Genomic DNA, 20840 nt, shown 5'->3' with positions numbered 1-20840 from the left:
CCTGACTCCTGTGTGGGATATTGAAAATGGCCCCTGAAAATGCAACTCTGCATCAATTCAGCAGTGTTAGGAACCAATAGGTGCTGCTTTTCTCTAAAGGGTGCAAAACAAATGAAAAATCATCGTCATTATAAGTGTATAAAGGAAAAGCTTCTTAAAGTGGAAAACCATGCAGAACTCACAATTTACTGCAATCAAATACATAGAGAATATCATTCTTTAGCGCCAATAGACCCTAAATTGTGAATTTGGAAACAAGGGTCATTTCAGGTCTTAATTTTCAAAATGGAAAATGTTTACTAAAGGTATTCCCCTGTAAATTCAGCTGTTAGTAGAAGGTGAAATTGGCTAAGACAAACACCGAGAAGTATCTTACTGTGGGTCTCCTGCATAACTCAACTGTGCAGGGCGTATCCCAAAGTGGACGATAATCGGAAAAGTAATCACATCGGGGTTGAACTGTTCACGATCCAGTTGATCAATGCGGACAGAGCTTGGTTTCTAGGGGGAAAAGAGTCAAAGCCATTTATTCCCATAAGAAGCCCTGAAGTATTGACTTTAGCCTAAGTAGGGAAAGAATTAATCGGATTTTTTCCAGGAAAGCCTTGTCCCCAAAGGGAAAACTGTCATTTAAAATCCTTTAGTTGTAGCAGTTATACTATATAAAAACTATAATGTCATCCCCACAAACGAGTCTCTGCCATTTGGCTTAATGAACAGTGATTTTATCCTTTTTTGCAGTCCACACAGTAACCTTTAAAAATTAAACTTGTAAAAGGACACCTAGTCAGATATAACTTTTCCTTAACCTTCCCAAGGCACAGGGGAAGGATTCCACATCATGGGAAAGGGATGTGCAGACAGGCAGAGCCTGCTTTCACGTCACACTCAAATGAATAGCACATTATTACCCAGGATGAACCGATGGATGCTTCTTTTTAACTTTTCCCTTAGTTCTCAATGTGCCTCATATACTCCTTTTTTTTTGAATTTAATTTATTAGTTTTCTTTTCAGTAAATACAGGCAGTTTGGTACCATTATTTAGGCTCATCTGTGATCTACCCCTTCCCATTAGACCCTCCTTGTTAATGAAAATGGGTCATGCATTGTGGAGTTAGCCCCCAGTTATTGGTATGATAAATGTCTCTGCAAATCATGACCCAACATGTGACTCTGACATTCTTTCCGCCCCCTCTTCCGCAAAATTTCCCTGAGCCATGTTGGGTTCATTCTTGGTCTGCTTCAGTGCTTGATAAGCTACCATCAATCATGGGGTATAAGAGGGCCTAAATCTACCATACTGTCTATCAAAAAAGTAAGTGTTATCTCAATTTTCCGGGTGCTAACTTACTCTCCGTTGGAGAATCTGCTTCTCTTTTCCAGATAGATGCAGATCCTAAGAAGAGAGCTGCCCCAACATACCTCAAAAGGGGCCCAACTGAAACTAAGGACAACTGGCGAAATAAGCAAGGGTGATGTTTTCCTGTGAACCGGATACCAGCACAAAGGGGAAGGAGATCAACGCAGAGAAAAATCATATACTCCTTTAATTCACACTTTTCAATCACAAGGTAGGGCAACATAAAAGTCAACTATTTTCTTAATAGCTGTACAGAATATCTTTTACTTTTTTTATTTATTTTTTGTCCATTATTTATTTATTTATTTATTTATTTATTTATTTATTTGAGAGTGACAGACACAGAGCGAAAGACACATAGAGGGAGAGAGAGAGAGAATGGGCGCGCTAGGGCTTCCAGCCACTGCAAGCGAACTCCAGACGCGTGCTCCCCCTTGTGCATCTGGCTAACGTGGGACCTGGGGAACCGAGCCTTGAACCGGGGTCCTTAGGCTTCACAGGTAAGCGCTTAACCGCTAAGCCATCTCTCCAGCCCATCTTTTACTTTTTAACAGTTTCGTGATTTTATGTTTTCTTGATGTTTATTAAAGAAAGAAATAGGTAACTGGTTCCTTCTGGGCCATTCATGAAAATGCCTTATTTCCTAAAAGTTTACATTTGAGCAAAAGATGGTCAAATCATAAGCATCTATTTGAGCAACCCCCTGTTTATAATCAACTGTCAGGGGAATTGCTAGTTAGTGATTCGGTTTGCACAGGCAGGTTGTGGGTCCGTAGCTAGGTTTCTTTAGCGACTACAGCCACAGAATCAACGCATGCTGCGGCCAGTAAACTGCAGATGAATTGCCCCACACAATGTCCGACAGCCAGAGCCTGGATGGCAGCCTGGCTTGTCTGGGACAAGGTGACCCCCTACCTGCATGCACAGTCCAGTAAGTCAGCTGACAAAGACAACTAGGGGACAAAGAAGATAGATTTGTGTAAACTCATGCACATTGCTTAAAAAAAAAAACAACTAATTTTTTTAAATGTTCAAATGTCATTTAAATATCAAAATTGCACTAGTCAAATTTCCCTAGAAAAGTCAGCCTCTGCTGTAAAATTACGAAATCAGGGCTGGAAAGATGTCTGTAAAGCCTAAGGATCCAGGTTTGGGTCCCCAGGATCTATGCAAGCCAGACGCACAAGGTGCACCTGGGGTTCATTTGCAGTGGCTGGAAGCCCTGGTGCACCCATTCTCTGCCTTTCTCTTTCTCTCTCTCTCAAATAAATAAATAAGGAGATCTAGAATTTGTATTTTATAAATCAAGGATATTAAACAATTGAGACCTAAAGGAAAAAAAAAGCTGAGACACAGCTTAGTTTCAATAGTTCACTTTGTTTCTTGGCATGGATGTGGGTTTTTTGCAGCCTCGGCTGGCCGTGCCTACATAGCCCACAGTGGCCTGGAGCTCATGTTCCTCCTGCCTCAACCTCCCAAGGGTCAGGACTATAGGCAGACACCATCATATATAGCTACATGAATAAATTCTCTATTTCTGCAAACTTTTATCCTAATAAGATGCCAATACATAATTTAAAAAAAAACACAAGAGAAAAATTACATTAAAACAAAGAAAATGCAAGCCGGGTATGGTGGCGCATGCCTTTAATCCCAGTACTCAGAGGCAGAGGTAGGAGGATCACAGTGAGTCTGAGGCCACCCTGAGACTACACTGTGAATTCCAGATCACCCTGAGCTAGAATGAGACCCTACCTCGAAAAACCAAAACCAAAAACAAACAACAAAAAAAAAAAAAAAAAAAAAGAAAGGAAGGAAGGAAGGAAGAAAATGCTAGCTTTACATGAGCATTAGCTACCTTTAAATTTCTGCTTTTAGGATTTTTTTAATTTTCTTCAAAATATAATATTAAAAGCTAGATGTGGTAGCTCACACTTAAATCCAGCACTTGAAAGGCTGAAGGGGGATCCTGAGTTCAAAGCCCACATGGGCTACATAGTGAATTCCAGACCAGCCTAAACTACATAACAAGGCCCTAATCAATAAAATAATAACATTATGCAACGGATCAATAACAAAAGAATACCACAAAATAAAAATCACACAACTATTAATGGGCAATTATCAAAAAATGCATTAAGCTGGGCATGGTGGCACACGTCTTTAATCCCAGCACTCGGGAGGCAGAGATGAGAGGATCGCCATGAGTTTGAGGCCACCCTGAGATGACAGTGAATTCCAGGTCAGCCTGGGCTAGAGTGAGACCCTACCTCAGGGGGGCGGGGGGAGGGCATTTTAAATAATGAATTTTCACTACAAACCAAAATAAATACAAAACTGACCTAAAGAAAAAATTTCTTGGGCTGGAGAGATGGCTTAGCCATTATGGCACTTATACCTGTGAAGCCCTAGGACCCAGGTTCAATTCCCTAGAACCCTTATAAGCCAGATGCACATGATGACACATGCATCTGGAGTTCATTTGCAGTGGCTAAAGGCCCTGGCACACCCTTTATCTCCCTCTGTCTGTCTGCCTCTCTCTTTCTCTTTAATAAAGAAATAAAAATTTTTTAAAAAGAATAAATTTCTCTATCAAACTGACAGTTTTTGTTTCTTTAAACATATCTATCAGTATGAAGAAATGAATTCTGCCATATATTTCACAACCCATCTAGAAACCATCAGAAATGTGTAACAATAGCCTTAAATATGTGTTTACCTTCAGGCAGAAGAAACTCACTAATCAGGTAAATTGACTATTAGGTATAACTAAATTGTAGTATTTACTAAGTACCTAAAGGGAAAATTAGTCAAAAGAGAGGAAGCAATAAACACTTGTACATGCTCGTGTGTGTGTGTGTGTCTGGAAAGGGTTACTGGGTCTTGGGAATGTGAGCACCCCTTACCGTTCCCGGGTTGGTGACAATCATGCCTTTGCATTCTTCTGCGTATTTCTGCCACTCAAGCTCCTCCCACTGCAGCATGTTGGCGATCTCCTCCTCGGGAACCAGGGCTCGGCTACAGCGCAACAGGTACAGAAGGATCTGGTGCATGGACAACACCTCCTTGCCTCCATCTTGGGTGACAGTGGAGAGAGGGGACAAAGTAAGGCTACCAGCTCACTAAGGTACAACAGTTAATGGCTGGAAAAGAGCACATATAAAAAGGGAACTTAAAATTTAGATTGTTTAAACTGGTGTCAAATTCTACGGAAGCCATTTGTTTCACTGACGAGAGCACTGCTCATGAACAATCTCGTTTACGAAAGTGGCAACAACATTAGGGCTGATAAAAGACTATTTGTGAGTATGAGTATAAAAAAAGGTGCCTGCCTAAATGAATTTCAAACATCCCAGCATAAAGAACCACAGTTTATAATAAAACAGAGCCATGTTATGTCTAAATATTTTAGCATTCTTTCTAGGCTAACAGATGAAAGCGTTTTAGAAGTGATGTTACTGTCTTAGGGAAACTAAGCTTTATGAGATATTTATGGATGCTTTCAATAAGACAATGTATTGTTACGATCTGATTTTGGGTGCTAATGTGCTGCACCTGTCATGATGAATGGAGCTGAGGAGCCTGTACTAATATCATGGAGGATCATTACAGAGTTACTACACGGATTAAATGCCAAGTGTTGGGGGCTTAAAAAGAAGGCAAGTATCATTACGGACAGAGGACTGAAAACAACAAAGCACACAATTAAAGGGTCTTGGAAAAAGAGTCTGGCATCCATTTAAAACGGTCATTAACGAGGGTTCACGGGCTCTACCTCTTTATTGGGTTGAACTTCTTGTCCAACATGGCAATACATCTGACGCCACTTCCTTTGTCTATTCCCACCCACAGGAAGAAGAGAACCCTAAAGGGGACTCTGGAGGAGACCGTCCCTGCAAGGACACTTACTACCCTTCCAGCAAATACAATTGTATCTGTATCGCCAAACAACAAGGACAGATGGGGGTGATGAGGGCAAAGGACAGTAGTGCTGGGACAGTAGAGAGTGCCCTATTGCTAGAGGAATTATAAGCACCCAGGGGTATAAGAAAACAGGAAGGATTAAAAAGAAAACCTTGCGAGCAGTTGCTCCTGGCTAGGAATGTGGGCAGACCGTCGCACTTGGGGGAGAAGAGTACGAACCAGCCCTCCCATCACAGATGTGCCCTGACCCGGGACCCACTACCAGTCATGGTACACACGCCTGCAGCCATTCACCCAAATGCTCATTAAAAACACTCACCGGGCACTGTTCTAAGTACTGGGAACACACCAGTGTTCCCAAGAGCTCAGAGCTTGCATTCAGTGGAGAGGAGATAGTTAAAAACTACACAATAGACCAGGCCACGATGTGTGTCATGAAGAAGAACAATGGAGAAAGGAACAGAGAGGACAGTCAAGGAGCTGGACACAGTGGTACATGCCTGTGATCTCAACACTCAGGAGGCTGAGGCAAGAGGGTTGTGAATTTTGAGTTACAAATCAAGACCTTATCTGAATAAAAGAGAATTTCAATTTTTTAAATTTTATTTTTGAAATATAAATCATATTCATACTCATTACCCTCTCTTATAAACCTAACTTCCATATCCATGAAATCCCTTCTTCCCAACTAGTCCCAATGAAGGCATTTTTGAAGAGATATTGTGAGAGTTAGCAAAATGAAAGAAAGGCTAGACATTTGCTTAGTGGTAGAAATCTTGCCTGGCATGAACAAGGCCCTAGATTCAATCACAGACCCAGAAACAGGAAATAAAAAAGGAAAGAAAAAAACCCAGCAACCCTGAAATATGCAAGAAGAGTCCACCATGCAGCTACCAAGGTAAAGAACGTCACAACAAAAGCCCAAAGGTGAAGTGAGTGGTGTGTTCAGGATCCGCAGAGACCAGCGTTGAGAGTGTGGAGGGAGCAGCAGACATGAGAGAGGCCGCGCAGACGGCAGATCTTGCCAAGCTTCCCGATGCCAAGAGCTCTGGCAACAGGAGCTTTTTTTTTTTTTAACTGTTATATATACCAGTGCTGTGACTAGTCTGGTGTTGCAATCATAACCCACTTCAGAGAGATTCCACAAGCCCTTGGGCCTCAAGAAGTACATACACTAATAATGATTAATCACAACAGTTCCAAGAAGAACCTTTGTAGATAACATTCTGAAAATAAAATTCTCTAAGTCAAAGACCAGGAGCCTCTAAAAAAAATTCTAAGAAGTGACAAAACTCACAAAACACAATGAACTACCTGCAGATATGTTCTACTGACGAACTCAAATTATCATCCACAGCAGTGGATTTTTTATGCCTCATTACCAAGCAGCTGTCTTAAATCCAAAAGTCACCTGTGGTCAGCAAGCCCTCATGGTGTCACAGGCTGAAGTGTTTGTGTCCCTCCAAAATCTGCATGTTGAAATCCTAACTCCCCAAGGGACACTATACAGAGCCAGGGCCTCTGGGGGCGATTAGGTCAGACCAGCGATGAGGGCTGGGGCTGCGCATCTGTTGGTGTGGCAGGGGCAGGAGGCACCTGGTACACAACGGAAAACAGTTCTCCCACTGCAGTCAGATGTGCCTCCCTCGCTGCCTCTCGCACCCTCACAGGTGAAATTCCTGTCTCTAGAAGAGACAAGAGAGCCAGGCATGTGGCTGGGGAGAGAGCTCAGCACTACAGGGCCATCCTTGCAAAACCTGCCTGCCGGCACAGGGCTCCATTCCTCAGTGCCCATATCCAGCCGTGTTCACAGTGGTACAAGCGTCAGTGCTTCAAATGCATCTCCAGCAATGGAAGACGGGGCAGGGAGAGTGGAGCTCACGGGACGGCTGCTCTCACGTCAGCCTGCACTCTGGTAGCTCACTTGCAGCGGCAAAAATAAGATGGGCGCTTTGCAGCTGTGCCCTAACCCCCGCACATGCCCATATGCACACACAAATAAATACACAGATTTTAAAAAGAAGAAAAGGAAGCCAGATGTGATGGCAAACTCCTGTAGTCCCAGCCATCAGGAGGCTGAGGAGGCAGGGTAACTGTGGAGATTCAAAGGCCATCATGGACTACATAGTGAGTGCCAGGCTGAGCTACCGAGCGAAACCTTGTCTCAAGTAAGAGACATGTGTGTCGTCCTTCGTTCTTCATCCTATGAGGAGATAAGAAGCTGTCTTCACTAGAAGCAGTCCTCACTAGAAACTTACCGTGCTAACATCCTGATACCCAACTGCCAGCCTCCAGTACTGTGAGAAACACACTTTTACTATCTAAACCACTTGGTCCACAGTGCTTTGGTTCTAGCAGCAGAAAGTACACAAGCTGTACAGGGGCATATATCTCTAAGTCAGTCTCGAAATGCATTTTAATCCACCTGCACGAGACATGTGTTTTTGAATCCATGATGTCACCCTCTCTGCTAAGGAGCGCAGCACAGGCACGATGCCCGTCTTTCAATGTGAGCCCTTGGCACTCTCGTCTTCCAGGGGCCTGCGGCGCTGACACCGCAGAGCCGGGAACGCGAGGCTGGACGGCGCATGCTCGCTGCAGGACAGCAGGGATGGCGGGCGCTGGAAAGCCGCGGTGCGAGCTGCGCGCTAACTAGATGTGCAGCAACAAGGAACGAGCACATGAGCATTCGCCTCACAGACTAAAGCATGCTGGGATTACTTAAGAGTACTGAGGGCTACAAAGACACTAGACTAAGATGCTGCAGAAACACGATGTTATTTTTATGGCTCATATTTTTATGAAGGGAACATGATGAAAGTTGCCAATGTACAGAGGTCCAGGTATACAAACAGCCACGGACTCTCCTGGCAAGCAGCTACCTGGCTGGCTCTTAGATAAAAGTAAAATGTATGGGGGGCATTTAGAGTGAGGAAGAAAAACAGAGCTCCTTGGAAATATTAAACGTACAAGCCAAGGGTCTCTTACAGTCTCCAATTCTGGGCTAAACGAATGGAACAGGCATAGCCCAACTGAAGAAAGGAATACATTTAAGATTTACCACAAAATGGTTACTAAATGTTTGTAAATAAGCCAAGTACCTAGTTTTCAGTTTGGATATAAAGCTGCTGATTAGGAAGGAGTAAGTTTTACAGCAGCAGAGAAAGTGGACACAATTAAACAAAACATGCACACCAAATCCACAGTCAAATCTACTGAAGATAGCGCCTATAGAAAGGTAGTCAGGTACCACTGTGAACAAGCAGAAACCAGGGCAGACAGGCTGGGCTGGAAGGTTTGTTCCGGAGAGGAGGCTGAGGCTGTGCTCCAGGGTTCACACTGGGACCCAGTCTACATGGAAACGTAGGAGGAGGGAGGCAAAAGTGGAGAGTCATGTGCAAGCCCAGGGGACATGGGCTATATCTGTCACATCCCACATGGCAACAAGACACCATAAATACCGTGGAATGACTTTCTGAAGCAGATTAATACCATGGCCACTTGCTCTCAGACGACCATGGATTTACTCATGTTAATGAATTGGCTCTTTGCGTGCGTCGGCTTTGCTACATGTTTATGGTGGGGATTTATGGAACAATGTCACTGAGGGCTAGGAAGTAATTTTTATCTCATTGGCTAGGATAAATAGGACATGATATAAATGAGAAATTAGAGCGGGTAAGCTAAGGTTAGCAGGAACGCTGCCAGCTCTGGGGCTGGAGCTGTGACAACGACTCATTATTCGGGAAGAAGTGGAGTTTGTGTTTCAGGGAATGAATCTGGACAGTCACTAATGAACTGACAGACTTTATAAACTGTGTCTCAGAGACCCAATTCCCTCAGTTTATATTGCTTGATTATTTATGTGGTTATTTGGAAGAAGGGGACAATTTGTTAGGGAATTTGTGTTAAGTATATGACTGCTTAAACAAGTATTTATCAACTATGTAACAAACATTCAATTTTAAGAAATAAAAAAATACCTTGCCCTTCCTCTACACTGAGAATAACTAACTGTATTACTACATCTTCTATTTCCAAGATGACTTGAAACAGTCTTACTGTGAACATCTGTATTAATAATGAATATTTTTTTAATTTGCCAAAACATAAAGTTCTATTAAGAAGGTGCGTCGGTTGAAATTGTTTTCAGACTACACTTGCCTTCAAGAAATTCTGATACAGTCTCTCATCCTCCTCGTCCCCCACCTCCAGCCCTACCAGAGAACGGCTCCTCCAGATGGAGCAATTTCTAAAAATCAACTTGCAAAACTGAGCCCAGCTTTTCAATGTGGTAACAGCAATGCAAAGGATTTCCCTGCATGCCATCTCACGGCCTGGAATTACTCCTCCCTTGGCAGGTACCGTCAGAACCTTAAACTGGGTTTAGCTTCAATCACTGTTTTGCAACCAAAGGGAAAAATAGGATAGGAAAGAAACAAAAATGTGAGAGGATTCTTAAAATCTATTCGGGATTCTCTGTGGTTCGGCTGGCTTCTGGCAAAGTGACCTGCACTGAACAACAGTTGGCTTACAGCATCGAGCTTAGTTTATACACACATACAAAGCCACTGAAACAGCTGTCTTCAAAACATGACAACTGAGAAACTGGAGAAAAGTTATAATGACCAATCAAAGTTGAACATTCAGCAGGGTGTGGTGGCGCATGCCTTTAATCCCAGCACTCGGGTGGCAGAGGTAGGAGGATCATCATGAGTTCGAGGCCACCCTGAGACTACATAGTGAATTCCAGGTCAGCCTGAGCTGAAGTGAGACCCTACCTCAAAAAAAAAAAAAAAAAAAAAGTTGAACATTCAATTTGACACAATAATAAACTGATATAAATAACAAGTAAATGGACCTGAAGAGATATCTTAGTAGTCAAGGTTATTGCCTACAAGGCCTAAGGACCCAGGCTCGATTCCCCAGTTCCCACGTAAGCCAGATGCACAAGTTGATGCATGTATCTGGAGTTGGTTTGCAGTGGTTAAGGTCCTGGTATGCCCATTCTCATTCCCTTTCTCTCTCTCTCCCTCCCTCCCTCCCTCCCCCCCCTCTCTCTAATAAATAAATAAATAAAATATTTGTTTAAAAGTAAGTGAATGAGGCGATGGAGAGATGGCTTAGCAGTTAAGGCATTTGCCTGCGAAGCCTAAAGAGCCATATTCAATTCCTCAGGAGCCCCTTAAGCCAGCTATGGCGACACATGTCTAGAATTCATTTGCCCTGGCAAGCCCCTTCTATTTCAATCTGCCCTCTTCCTCGCCTCCTCTCCCCCCACCTCTTTTAAATAAGTAAGTACTTTTTTAAAAAAAGGAACCGAAAGCCGGCATGGTGGCGCACACCTTTAATCCCAGCACTCAAGAAGCAGAGGTAGGAGGATCACTGTGAGTTCAAGGCCACCCTGAGAATGAATTCCAGGTCAGCCTGGGCTAGGGTAAACCCTACCTCGAAAAACAAAACAAAACAAAGTACAGGAATAAGAAGACCCATAAAGTACTTAAAAACATCTAAAAAGCTACTCAGTATCTTGGCTCAACAAAATGGCAAACACTAACAATGATATTTTTACCTGTCAGGTGTATAACTGAAAGAAACTAGCAATATTCAGTGTTAGCAGGTCATTTTAAAGAGTGCTTTTTATAAAAACTCTTGCCCAGAACTACAAATTGATGTGTCCTTTCTAGAAAGGCTCTGGCTCCTTTTCAAAATTTAAAATATGCATACTATCTGTGACGGTTAATCTCTTCTAGTTGGCAACTTGACAGGATTTGGAGTCACCATGAAAACAAATCTCCAGAAATGCCTGTGAGGGATTTTTTAGATTAAGTTGAAGTGGGAGGATCTATCCTAACCATAGGTGGCACCGTTTCTGAGGCTGGGGTTCCGAGCGAGCCAAGTGCTGGCGTTCACTGTTCTCGACAGCCTCACTATGGACTGGGAGTGAGCAGCTACCTCAAGATCCGCCACCATGCCTTTCCCGGCACGACGTACAACCTCCAGCTCCAAGCCAAAATAAACCCTTCCTCCCGGAAGCTGCTCCTCATCAGTATTTGGTCACTGTAATGAGAGTGTCACTAATCACCATCTTAATGAAGAGATGTCACTTCTAGAACTCTCATGAGAGCTCACAAACGCAGACAGACAGACACACAACACTGCTACTGATGCTGTGAAAGTCAGATCCGTCTACAATGTAGAATTCCATTTCTACATTGATATTTATAAAAAGACATAAAAATTACACCAAAAGTGTCTAAAGTATGTGAGTTAAAAGGGCACATTATACTGTGCTAAGGAGATAGCTCAGTGGTAAAGTACTGGCCGTACAAGCCTAAGGACCAGAGTTTGGATCCCCAGCACCCACCCATGGAAAGTGCGTGCCTGCAATCCCAGTGCTGGGGAGACAGAGATGGATGGGGAATGTGGGACTATCTAGTCTCCAAACACATACACACTCACAGATACCCATGCATCTTATACCCATGAACATACACACACACACACATACACATACACACACACACACCCATGCATCCTCACACATATGAACATACATACACACCCATGCATCCTCACACACATGAGCATACACACACACCCATGCATCCTCACACATATGAGCATACACACACACACACACACTCACACACACCCATGCATCCTCACACACATGAGCATACACACGCCCCCATGCATCCTCACACACACGAGCATACATACACATACACACCTGTGCAACTTCACACACATGAGCATACACACACACAGAGCCATGCATCCTCACACACATGAACACACACACACACACCCATGCATCCTCACACACACACACACACACACCCATGCACCTCACACACATGAACATACACATGCACACTTGCAAAGGCGCCATGTAAGCACACTCAGCATAATCCCATTTGGAGAAGAAGCATAATTCCCCTCACACAGATTGTACAACTGCAAACAAGTTATAGTACCTACTTGTTTTCACACATGCAGAAGGCAGTGCTCTTTCATACTGAGTACTCAGCTGTACTGTCTGTGTGTGTTTTCACAAACAGAGCCAGCCCAAGAAAAGACAGATGATAAAAACAAGAGAGATCTTTTCAGGAAATGGTATGGGGCAATTAGGTATCTATACTGAAAGTGAAAAAGCTTTACACCAATCATAAAAACCAAGTCTAGCCAGGCATGGTGGTGCACGCCTTTAATCCCAGTACTCAGGAGGCAGAGGTAGGAGGCTCACTGTGAGTTCAAGGCCAGCCTGAGACTACATAGTGAATTCCAGGTCAGCATGAGCTAGAGTGAGACCCTACCTTGAAAACCAGAAGAAGAAAAAAAAAAAGTCTAGATAGAGATAAAGCACCTCACACAACTGGAAATAGTGTCTCAAGCCTGTGATCCTAACACTGAGGGAACTAAGGACCAAGGGTTGCCATAAATCTGAGGCTAATCTGAGCTAAAATTTGAGATCTTATTTTTAAACATCTACAAATCAGTGAGAAAAATGCCATCACCATGTAGAGAAATAGGCAAAAGACAAGAACAAGCACATTAGAAGATAACACCCACTTCCTGATGCTGGGCAAGCACAACTACCAAATGCACTACATCCCCAGCCCCATCCAGTATTTAAAATTTAACTTTTATTTTTTATTTGAGAGAAAGAGATGGAGAGAGAAAGAATGGGCTCGCCAGGGCCTCCAGCCACTGCAATCTTACTCCAAATGTGTCTGCCCTCTTGTGCATCTGGCTTACGTGGGTCCTGAAGAATTGAACCTGGGTCCTTTGGCTTTGCAGGCAAATGCCTTGACTGCTAAGCCATCCCTCCGGCCCCTAAATTGTAAATTTTAAGATAAAATTAATTTTTTAAAAATGCTGGAGGGTTTTGTTTTGTTTTGTTTCGTTTTGTTTTGTTCAAGGTAGGGTCTCACTCTAGTCCAGGCTGAGCTGCCACTCAGTCTAGTTCCAGGCTGGCCTCGAACTCACAGTGATCCTTCTACCTCTGCCTCTCAAATGCTGGGATTAAAGGTGTGTACTACCACACCCAGCTTTTTCACTAGTCATTAGGAAAAGATAAAACAAAACCATAATGTGATACTTCTGAACATTTACCAGAACAGCAAAAATGCAAAAAGAGATGCTGATAGCCCAATGGTACAGCACACACTTAACATGCATGGGGCCTGGTCCAAGCACAAAAGAGAAATGGGAGTGAGGAGGAATGGAGGCAGAAAAGCAAGAGGAAGGTGCCACGTGGTGAAAAAAAATGAACTCTCATATGCTGCCGGTAGAAAAGTAAAAGATGGTACCATCATTTTGGAAAACTCAAAGTAACTATAAAGTGTAATATAAAATCACCTAGCATTTGCATTCCTGCATATAAACACCACTTGTTTCAAAAGGCCAGCACAGGTTGTGTGTGGGGGGGTATGAAATGTGCATCCTCAAATGTTCATTAGTCACAGACAGGTTTGCTTTAAGTCATACTGTATAGAACTACATAGTGTACAAATTATCCAATAATATAATATAATAAACTGCAAAGCATCTTTCTCCAAAACCTATTAAACAAAAGGGAACACACAGCTCTAGTTTTATGGTATAAAACCAGAGCAGAACGCTACGAGCGAGAAGAGGGTTTTCACTGAGGGCTGGAGCAGTGAGAGGAGAAGGGTTCACAAAGGGGCCGTGGACGCTCTCACTCTTGATTTGGGCACTGAGAGCACGGTCACGTTTAACCATAAAACTCCACTGACTCCTATACTTAGGACATGTACACTTATCAATATATGGGTCACCGTCTGATCAAAACTTTACTTTAGAAATATGAGACACAGAACCAGACATAAGGGTGCATGCCTGCAAAACACATACATGAGACCAAGGCAGAGCGAATTACAAGCCCACCTGGTACAAAACACAACCCTGTCAAAACAACAACACAAAAGCAAACAAAAGAGGGGAAGACACCAAGAATGTTTGAAAAGCACACTTATGACTCATGAGCAACTAACACATATTTGAATAAGGATTGATTGAGATATACTAAACAAAACTAGTATTTATGGAGTCCCTACTAGGTGCTACGAATCACGACAGCGCAGGTAAGGCAAAGAGCGCCCACTAAAGCGCGGTGGCACACAGCAGCAACACCAACAAGTGTAAGGTGGTAGCAGGAAGACAGAAGCCAGCTGAGCTTCAGAGAGACCCTGCCGAGAGAGAGAGAAGGAAAGGGGAGGGGAAAAAACAAACAACATTTCCTTGAGTCTCAAGACACTGGTGAACAAATTTTTTAAAAGAGATAAAAGGAAGGAGCACTTCTAGACCTAAAGTGTTAAAGAATAATAGTGTAATTTTCATGGCTGCATAAACTGGTATGCTTCTTCTAACAAGAAATTTGGCACCATATAGTATAATCTTTAAAAAATATCCATCTGCTCAATGAATTATGAAAAATAGGATGTAAGTCATATCCTAGTGTGATAACTATGTAAAACAACTCATAGGTAGGAAAAATAAAAATATGTATCAAAATATATTTTTTAATTAACCTTTTGGAAATATCTTTGATGAAGTCATATTGTAAAAAAACAAATCAACCATAATACACCACCTAATATCTAAAAAGTGTATTATGTATTAGGTCTTTTTCTGTATTCTCCAGAGTATTTCAAATACATATATCAAAGGGAGGTCTAGTGAAGAAGCAAATCCTGCATAAAGCAATAGACCTCTTCATTTATGACAGCATAAATGCTATCCCTACAGTTATGAGAAACATTTTTGCGTTGAAATTTCACAAAATAAGTATCTGACACGAGACTTTTCTGTAGGATGATTTTAAAACTGCCCACTTTCTCTTTGAGATTTGTTTGGTCATAAAATGCTAGAGGCAGAGAACCACAGAAAGGAGAGGCTTTTCAACAAACAGCATTTTCTAATAGGGTTACTGCTAAGCTCCATTATCAAATCAAAGACATATTCACATAAAAAGAAAAAAAGGCACTGCAGTGACAAGAACCCAGAAGTAAAAAAGGGAAAAGCTTCTGACTGCATTGCCTAACAAACAGTAACAATTATATGAAAAATATGGACAATGTTATCTTAAAATGAGAATATCCTTTCCTCAAACTTGAGAGGAGAAATCTAACTAGATTAAGTAGACAAAGAATGAAAGCAGCTAAGGAGGAACTGAAGAAGTGGACAAAGAGAAGCCAGAGGAAAGACAAGGTCCCTGAGCACAGCGGCTGTCTGTGGCGCGGCTGGCCTTGCTCTCCAGGAGCTGTGGTACAGGGCATCTGGCACTAAAACGACAATGCTGCAAGTGGACCAAGAACACCTGAGGAAACCAGCGCTTGAAGCCAGGCTTCAAGGAGGGTTCAGGCATGAGGACTGCCGGGTGGGGGGGAACTGCACCCAACAAGGGTGAGAGACACAAGGAGCAAAGGCATGAATGCAGAGCTGAATTCCACAAACTGACGACAAGCACAACTGCGCATGAAGACAAATTGCCCTCTGAGGCTCCACGGCAAATTTAGGGCAGCGGCCGCACTTTGTCCTCCAATATCACAGAGTAGTCCACATACGTAAGTAGAAAAGGCACTGGGCGGAAGACATGGGCAGACATGACACCAAGGACTAAAGCCACAGAAAGACCAGAGAGGACGCAGGATCCAGCCAGGAGAGGAAAGATGCCACACACAAGGAGAGCTCAGCAGAATAAAGGGAAATGGGAGATCCAAGCGTAGAAGGATGTCATCCACGCGAAATTCTGGAGGTACACTCATCCCAGGGACAAATTCACTTAATGTGTTGGTACAGCCCAGGGTTTAATCTGAAGACTGGGTGCTGAGCTGTGGCAATCATTAAAGCAGAGAAAACAGACACGTGACACGGGAGGGACGAGCACTAGGGCTTGCTGGCTGGTTGGCCTAGCCAAATCCATGAGCTTAGCTTCAAGGAAAGACCCTGTCTGAAACAAGGTGGAGAGTGACTGAGGCAGAGACAGGCACACGCGTGCACACGCGCACGCACACGCACACACACGCACACACACACACACACGAAAGAGCTCCAAGTGGAATACTGAGTAATGTTCACTCAGCTGGTAACAGAGCTTTTCTGAGAATCTTTACAAAATTGACAGACAGCCCATGTAACTGATGATGAAATCAGAGAACGGAGTGGGACCAGGGAGGCAGATCAAAGGAAAGGACTTTGTAAATACAAAGGCACCCAAAAGATTTTATTAAAAACCCAAATTCTCTTTTAAAAAAATACTAAATATACTGCCACACATAACAATACAAAGCAACAGAAAGACCAGAGAGGGCGCAAGACTTAGTCAAGAAGGAAAGATGGCTATCCACAAGAAGAGCCATCTCCCCACGCCTACTTGTATCCTTCAGTGAGAACAAGGTGCTGCACATCCTTCTGACAATGCCAAATAGTAAAAAGCACATGCATCAGAGTGGAAAAACCCCTGCCATCGCCACCTCAATATAACAGCACGGGCCTGCAAGTGTTCAGTGCTGGAAGGCACTTGCTCTACTAGCCTGCTGAGTGGAGTTCAGACCCCAGCACCCATGTAAAAAGTAAACACACACTGGCACAGGCATGTGCAATCTCAACACCTCTATAGCAACAGGACACAGTCAGGTAAATCCTAAAGCTCATGGGTCAGCGAGTCTGGCCTTCCCAGGGGCAAAAACAACAAGGGGGACTGTCTCAACCAAGGAAGAAGGAGAGCACCACCACACACATAAAAAATGGAAAAAATAGAACTATTAGCACTTAAGTTTAGCACAGTCCTATGAAATTTGCTGCTTTCCAAACAGCCTTATGCATTTTGAGTAACACACATTTTCCATTTTAATTTTAACACTCATAAGGTATTATGGAGTGTATTTCAAAATTTATAAATTATTCCTCCATTGCCCATCTAATTTGGCATTTTGATAAGTTATGCAGGGGTATAAGTCAGCATGTAAAATTTTACATTTCCATGTACAGTCTAGGAAGTAGATACTTAACAGTGCCCAATGTGGAAAAATTGTCACTACAGATTGAAAGAATGGCAGGCTTACTTCAGACATATGATCTCACCAAGTCACTGATAGGTCACAAAAGATTACCTGGAAGAAATCTTACAAAACGTGGCATGAAATGAAATCGTGGGCAGCAGGGTGGACTGTCTTCAAACAAAGGACCTAAAGTAAACAAGTGAAAGAAATCAAAGAGCCTTAGAAAGCAGACACTGCAGCTTAATGCCAAAGATATATGGTGACCACAAAAAAAAAAAAAAAAAAAAAAAAAAAAAACCAACAAGTAGGGACATAAAAAATACTCTTATCTTCAATAGCTCAACCAATCATGAGTAAATGGCACAAGCACCAGTGAGGATCACCATGAGGAGACTGCAACTAGTCAAGACAAAAGTGGGAGCCTCAAAGAGCTAATGATGTTTACAAACCCAAAAATACCAAGGTTTTTCTTATAAGTCAAGAACAGCAAGATGTATTATAACTATATGTTAATCCTTTCAAAGCACCAGGAATCAAGTCTTTGAATCTTGCGAGGTCACTCTAAGTGTATACTTTCATGACTAACTGACCTTATCTATTTTATTGTAATAAGCGTTCATCTTAGTTGTTTATTGCAGGAACATTGACTAGACTGAAAATACTAACTAATGAACTTTGTCCCTACATCAAAATAGTTACTTAAAATATCTGGTACTATCTTCTTGACTAGTAAGAGATGCAGTCAAACTGTACCAAGTAAAAGCCACAAAAACCTATGCATGTCAAATGATAGCAAGAATTCCCATGAATAACATACTTTCCCCTGGGTATTTAAAAACTAAAACTATGTTCCATCCCATCTTATGGAGAGTTTTACATACACCATAATATCCAACTGTAAGCATTACTTCTTTCCTTTAAACATTATTTACCTTTAAGATTCCAGTCATATAATTCCAAAATATCTCTGAATAGGAACAGCGAAAACAGTTCCAGCCCTTTCACACAAAAATTCTGAAAAATAAGGCACAATAAAATCACTATAGATCTGCAAATATGTATTTACTGCATGTATATTTCAACTTTTTCTAGTAAATTTATAAGCTCCTGTTGAAACTACATTCAAAACATAATTACCTACAACTTTTCTACGCAAGATCACTTAGGGCTGCAGTGATGGCTTAGCGGTTAAGGCGTTTGCCTGAGAAGCCTAAGGACCCAGCTTTGATTCCCCAGTACCCACGTTAGTCAGATGCACAAGGTAGTCCATGCATCAAGAGTTCCTCTGCAGTGGCTAGAGGCCCTGGCATGCCTATATTCATCCCCCCCCTCAAATAATTTTTGTAAATCTACTTAAAAATTCACTGATTTCAGGTAGAAATTAAGTAGACGATTAATACCATTAGGATTTCTAAAAAAAAGCCAACTCATCCCTTTTCAATGTATAAATAAAATGAAAATTTAAATAGTCAAGTCTAAGTCTAATACATATTTTTCTAACCCAGTTTCAAAATAGATTGGACTTCCTTAGGAATGTTTTGTTAATTTTTTTTAATTATTTATTTATTTATTTGAGAGCGACAGACACAGAGAGAAAGACAGATAGAGGGAGAGAGAGAGAATGGGCGCGCCAGGGCTTCCAGCCTCTGCAAACGAACTCCAGACGCGTGCGCCCCCTTGTGCATCTGGCTAACGTGGGACCTGGGGAACTGAGCCTCGAACCGGGGTCCTTAGGCTTCACAGGCAAGCGCTTAACCGCTAAGCCATCTCTCCAGCCCTATTTTGTTAATTTGAATCTCACATACATTATAGGCTCTGATTAGTTTGTCCCTTACCCTCCTCCTATACCCAGAATCACTGCTGCCTAGTTACCAAAAAAGTTCAAACTCTTAACAAAGACAAAGAAAGGGCAAAGAAACACTACAGAGCTTTGTACACAAGCTACATAGATGACGATCTGCAAGTGAATCTCATAATTCTTCCACCTACTTGCTTTTCTCAGGGTTCATAAATCACCTTGCATGAGAGCACATCAAAAATCATCAACCTTCATGAAAGCAAACGAAGGCTTGATGACCTTAAGAACCAAAAAGAAGATAGCAAAACCTCCCTTCTGAACGCTATTTGAATGGCAGGCAGAATAAACAGGCCTTGCCAGAATGAAAGTGGTGCCCATCAACTCCCCTCAGGGCCCTGCCCATCCATGGCAGCACATCCTCGTTAAATTCCAAGAGCCAGAGGCTCCCAAATGGATCCCAGCTCCAACACGTGAACTGCACAAGCCTGTTTGTTGTCTAGTTGTTGTTTCTTAGTGGGATTTGTTGACACCACCAAATTTACAATCAGGCAATGAATCATCCTGAGATTCTCATTAATCTTGTTTTGGAATTTTGAATCTCTTGCATATATTGAGATAAATCTGCTGCTTAGCATCCGCAATGAAAAACAATTAAGAAAAATATGTAAATATATGGGAAGAAAAATGAATCAAGCACTGATCTTGTCACTGGAGACAATGAATAAGATTACCATAACAGTTATCAGATTCAGTTTCAGTATTGCAATCTTCTGTGACAATGGCCAAACCAAAATCTGTCCCCCATGATGACACAGAACAGATGTACAGTTAGTATCAGCAGACTAACTCAAGCAGAAACAGGTTCAAAAACAGGTCAGCTCATTTTAAAGTGACGCATATTTTAATCTTGATACCAATGACCCCATCAACAGTGCACAGGGTATTGGGAGTCTAAAGTGGCAAAAATCCAGAGTTGACCAACTTCAACAATTTTTTAAAGTGTGGGAAAACCAAAGAGGAAATTACATAAATCTATTAAACAATTCTTCTCCTTACCTCAGGCATCATTTCTTCAATGAAATGAATCGTGTAGTCTATGTTGAATCGAATTACTTTGCACAGTGGAATCTGCGAGAAGAAGAGGCGTTCAGTTTCCCAAGCTCTCTGCAGGCTCACCCTGCACGTCTCCAGTTACCGGGCCCAGGCAGGCACTGTTCTAATGCGGCTCAGCATTTACTCACGCAAACCGTCACCACAGAGACCCCACGGGATGGACCTGACCATTATGCCACATTGTATGGTGGAGGAAACAAAGCCAGAAAGCCATGACTTTCTTTGCCTGAGAGAACAGACAGCTAATAAATTAGGAATTCTTGCTCTAGACCTCGGCTCTTGGCTACCAGACAATATACTTCTCATTACCCATGCTCGGGAAAAGGCAGGCAGGCTCAGCATGAGAGAAATCCACATCTGCCTCCCTCTTATCAATACATCATCAGACAGCAGCACAGTGTCTATACCCAAAAGTTTCCTGTTAGTAATTTTTTAATAAAAGAAAGAAAAGAATGGTGAGGAAAGAGGTACCTTCAGTGGCTTAGCTGGGTAGCTGGATACGCTAATTAGACCCAGCGGCCCTAGAGATGGGTATAGGCTTTTCTAACTGTGCGATCTCAATATAATCAGTTTTACAAACCACAGCCATCAGAAAGAGACAATTTTTAACTCAGC

General features: G+C 42.4%; 1 protein-coding gene across 3 annotated transcripts in view; it reads right to left on the bottom strand.

Moving 5' to 3' along the window:
• Drosha (drosha ribonuclease III) overlaps positions 1-20840 on the bottom strand; it is a 145739-nt gene that overhangs the window by 75062 nt on the left and 49837 nt on the right. For 2 of the 3 annotated variants that reach the window (XM_045132499.1, XM_004652525.2), the window contains 5 exons: positions 20169-20240; positions 18247-18328; positions 17426-17500; positions 4268-4437; positions 377-501 (listed from right to left, as the gene is read on the bottom strand). In XM_045132499.1, the coding sequence (XP_044988434.1) occupies positions 377-501; positions 4268-4437; positions 17426-17500; positions 18247-18328; positions 20169-20240 (524 nt within the window). The remainder of the gene's footprint in view (positions 1-376; positions 502-4267; positions 4438-17425; positions 17501-18246; positions 18329-20168; positions 20241-20840) is intronic. The other variant, XM_045132500.1, reaches the window with a different exon arrangement.

The sequence above is a fragment of the Jaculus jaculus genome, chromosome 13 (assembly GCF_020740685.1).
Source record: "Jaculus jaculus isolate mJacJac1 chromosome 13, mJacJac1.mat.Y.cur, whole genome shotgun sequence".
In the NCBI taxonomy this organism is placed as follows: Eukaryota; Metazoa; Chordata; class Mammalia; order Rodentia; family Dipodidae; genus Jaculus; species Jaculus jaculus.
Note: the sequence above shows the minus strand (reverse complement) of the source record. Positions and strands in the feature narration are given on the sequence as shown.